The 4,426-nt window shown below is 47.1% G+C and overlaps 1 protein-coding gene across 1 annotated transcript in view; it reads left to right on the top strand.

Annotated features, from left to right (window-relative positions):
• Positions 1 to 3,570: 3,570 nt before the first annotated feature.
• The window catches only part of AQP1 (aquaporin 1 (Colton blood group)), a 29,109-nt gene continuing 28,253 nt past the window's right edge, over positions 3,571 to 4,426 (top strand). The window contains exon 1 of the mRNA XM_044424574.1: positions 3,571 to 4,206. Within this exon, the coding sequence (XP_044280509.1) occupies positions 3,820 to 4,206 (387 nt within the window). The 5' untranslated portion in view covers positions 3,571 to 3,819. The remainder of the gene's footprint in view (positions 4,207 to 4,426) is intronic.

Here is a 4,426-nt window from a genome sequence, read left to right as displayed (position 1 = left end):
GGGGCAAACCCGCAGGTGCTCGGATGCGATGGCCAGCGGCCCCTTTGGGCATTGACTGGGGTGTTGGGGGTCACACGTGTGTACCCCTGCTCTTCCACACGCATGCACCATCACCCACCACACACACACACACAACATTGCGCTCCAACTTGCTCTCTGATCCCTGACGTAAAAGCTCCATTCCTAGTCGCTCACAGAAAGCAGAAAGCAGCCTCCAAGCCCATGTTCCTTGGTTTATCCAGGGATACTCTAGGACCAAGTTGTCTTCAAAAAGCGGTAGAGCCCATGTTTAAAACACTCCCGCACCCTTTGCTTTTCTTGTCATTCTGCCAGGCTGCTGGAGTCTCTGGTGGCCCATGGCCTGCAAGGTTTGCACCTCTGCTATAGGGTGAGACAAGAGGTGGGTAGGAGGACAAACCCCCTAGCCAGGAAGGGTAGGGTGATCCCAGGGAGAGTGCGAAGGACAGACGGACACAGACAAGGCAGAGATGCAATCAGCACGGAGACGAAAACATGGTCCATCGCTCACACGCAATCCGTAATTCTGCAATGCAAAGTGCACACGGCAGGGTCAAATGTATTCATTTATTTTATTTATTAAAAGCTTTCTTATCCCGTCCCCTACAAACATCTCAGGATGACTTACAATACATAAGTAGACTAAAACAAACCCTGCAGCATCTGACCATCACATGTGGAAATATATTCTTAGAGATAAATAATTTTTTGAACTGTATATTCTATGCAAAAATGCACCACAGATATTTATTCAGGATAAATGTTTGTGTAGATTTTTTTTAAAGCAATAAGAAATGCAGGTTAATGCGGGTACAGAGCTCAAAGACCCAGGCTGGTTTTGGGCCAGGCGGTATTAGATTTTACTAAGAATTCAACCTGACATTCCTCTTCAAGTTTTGCCTTGGAAACACATTCCCCGCACAAGAAGAGGTGCGCTAGATTAACTGAAAAGCAAACCTGTGCTTCATGCACCCGATATGAGTGCCAGAGGAGATGTTTATATAGTATTTCAGGCATTCTGATGAGAGGGGCTGACCCAGGTACATTCCAGACCGCTTCGTAGGCCATGGCACCAGATTGGTGAGATTGAAAAATGCCTTCATGGAAAAGCTTTAGCCGGCCACTTCCTCTCACCCTGCTCTGAGACCAGAAACAGGAGATTAAAGATGGGCAAATATATGTTCCAACTTGCAAGCTTTCTCCAGGCGTCAGTTCAGTGCTCATCTTACCTCGATTTGGGTCCCTGTTTGCTATCGCTGTTGGTATCACGTGAACGGGCAAAGTTCACACAGTGAGCAGCTATGGAATAGGACGATCAGGCACCGCTGTCCCTGCAAATTTCCCCCGTTTGGGCATTCTTGCAATTTGTGCAAAAACTGGAAATTTGCGCAAATCCGGAAAATTGCGCAAAGCAGTCCTGAGTGCGTGTTCCAGAGGCTGGTGACGGTTTTGGCAGACGCGGGCTCCTGCTGGCACGCACAGTCAGGGTGGTAAATGGGTGAAGCTTGCATGTTCAGAGCAGAAAATAAATTCCCGTGCTTCTTTGCAAGAGGTGGGCTCACAGGGTACCTCCTGTCTGAAGTCGTATCCCTTGGCAACTCCTGTTGCTGGCAAACTTCTTGCTTTTAACAGCTACGTGGCTGACAGATATAAAATGCTCTTCTCCATGAAATAAGGATTTCATTCACTTCTCCTTTGTTAAGAAGTCATACATTTCTTCCTAAATAGGACAGAAGGGATTTGAGATTCGGGAAATAGGGTTGTGGAACAAAGTGAAACTGACAGATTTGGCCATCCGTAGGTGAATCACCTTGTTGTAGGCAAGGTCCATTAAGCGCGTTTTTGTGCCCTGCGTAGTGAATTGCTCTGGAATAAATACATGAGAGCTTCAATAGTGGAAGGCCTAGAAATGTGAAATTAAACCAATACATATTATGAAGAGGGTTCTACTCATGCCTTAAAACAAATCAGCATCAAGAACTTAATTGTTCTCTATCTATGCTGACATTACAATTTTGATTGTCTCACTAAGACTTGTGTGATTTTTATTTATTTACAGCATTTTTATTTCACCCTTTTGCCAAAAATGCTCTCAAGGCAGATTACAAAGATAGGCAGTGAGCATCCCTGCCAGGCCTCACAAAATCTAAAAGTCATGACACAAAAGGAAAGGGGGTTGGGAGGGAAGAGGAAAAATGCAGATGCAGGCACTAGATTCTTGGCTGCAAAGGGATAGCAGCTCATGAGCATGCAGGAAGGGCTCCTATACCTTCCCGATCTGGTTCTCAGGCATGACCGTTTATGGAGGCAGAGGGAACACTAAGAACGCATCCAAACTGGTTCTTTGTACAGTGAATGCTGCTGCTAATGAAGGTGCTGTGTACAATGCAATGTAGAAGAATAGTCATAAATAGGTCTACTCACATGTAAGCCCTATGGAGTTTCCAAGGTTTTAGCTCAACGTGATTTGATTGTTTCTTGGGATCTCGGTGGAAAGGTAGGAAGCTTTTAAAGGGGTGTTAGTCTTACCGTTATGCTCACATTTTGCCTTGGGAAAAATTCTGAAGGCAAGATGAGGTATTTGAAACTGGAAGAGCTTGCACGAGGCTAGCAAAATCCTTCTGGGACATTTCTCACATTGTGTGTGTGTGTGTGTGTATTTCTCAGGAACTGAAAAACCTGCCTCCTTGGGGCTCTTTATGCATTGCAGCTTTTATTTTGAGCATTATGAGAGCTGTCCATGGTCATGAACCGATTTTGGGAGCTGCACCATAAAACACTCACGCTGCAATGGATACGGAGCCTCAATGGCCAATTTCAGATTACATCAGGCAGGCAGTTTCAAAGCTTTTAGCAAAAGAAAAGTCACTTAGGGAACAATCGGATGAAGGTTTGGACAGAAAAGGGCCTAAAATTCCCAGGATGGGCAGGGATATTCTGGGAACTGTAAGCCCCTTCTCTCACGAAGAATTGTGTCCTTAGACTGCAATCCTATACCTGGAAGTCTCTCAGTTTGCTTGCTGAGGTTCCTTTCCTGTGTTCATTCATAGGATTACATTGTAATGCTGAAATATTGTTCTGCATTTCAGCTTCATAGAGAAAAATGGACCCAGCAAAACCCATGATTGGTAATAACTCTGAAAAGTGGGAAAGCCACAGTGCTCCGTTCCTACTTTTTGCTCTAATGAAGCCTTTAAAAATGGACCCTTTTATTTAATGCACTGTCTCTGTGGGATGCAAGGAGGTGAATACATACCACCCAAGCTTGCCAAAGGCTCAGCTCAGAGAAAGACTCGGACTGAGAAGTCTTGTAAGAGCTTTTTAGCCTGCTTTCCCGCATCTTTCCCACTGGGGAGCGGAGCGACGAAAGATGCCACGCTAGGGAATTCCACGTGCAGGCTTTCCCGAGTGCCCCGTTAAGGAGGATTTCTCGAAGTTGTGGAAAAGCGACGGCACGGCAACGCAGCTTGCAGTTTGCAAGGGAAAACGGAATGAGTGGATGTTGTCAGGGCGGGGAAAGCCGGTGGAAGAGAGAGGAAAAAAAAAAAAGAGAAATTGGCAGGCAGCAACAGTCGGCGTGTCTGACGATGTTCTTTTCTGCTGCTCTATGACACCCCTTCCCTCCTCCAGACCACCCAAAACCCTATAAATACATGGAGCATCCCGTTCTTGCTCAGACTTCCTCAGACTTCAGCCAGGAAGCCTGTTGAGAAGGCAAGCGGTGGGTGATAAGGGAACGAGAGGGAGGGAGAGAGACAGAAAGCAGGTGGAGGAGCAGAAGAAAGAAGAGGAGGAGGAGAGATGGCCAGCGAATTCAAGAAGAAGATCTTCTGGAGGGCCGTGGTGGCCGAGTTTTTCGCCATGATCCTTTTCATCTTCATCAGCATCGGCTCGGCGCTGGGCGTCAAGTTCTCCGTGCCAGCCAACTCGACCACGACGCCCCCCCAAGACAACGTGAAAGTCTCGCTGGCCTTTGGGATCGCGATCGCAACCATGGCCCAAAGCGTGGGCCACATCAGCGGCGCCCACCTGAACCCGGCGGTCACCCTGGGCCTGCTTCTCAGCTGCCAGATCAGCATGTTCCGGGCCTTCATGTACATCCTTGCCCAGTGCCTGGGCGCTATCGTGGCCACGGCGATTTTGTCAGGAATCACCTCTTCCAGAGTATCCAACCTGGGGCTCAACCAGGTAAGACAGCCAAGGCTTTCTCCTCTATTCCTGTGTGTGTGGGTGTGTGTGGGTGTGTGTGGGTATGTGCGCATGCAAAAAGGGGAAAGTGTAAAACTAACATTGAATTACACAAAGTCAATCTTCTCCAGTTATATAGTCTTTCAAATGATATTTGAATTACGCCACAGCCTTTCTCTTCTCTTCTCTTCTCTTCTCTTCTCTTCTCTTCTCTTCTCTT

Source organism: Varanus komodoensis, unplaced genomic scaffold, assembly GCF_004798865.1.
Source record: "Varanus komodoensis strain SLA01 unplaced genomic scaffold, ASM479886v1 scaffold15, whole genome shotgun sequence".
Taxonomy (NCBI): domain Eukaryota; kingdom Metazoa; phylum Chordata; class Lepidosauria; order Squamata; family Varanidae; genus Varanus; species Varanus komodoensis.
The sequence above is the reverse complement of the archived record's forward strand: the minus strand, read 5'-3'. Positions and strand labels throughout refer to the sequence as shown.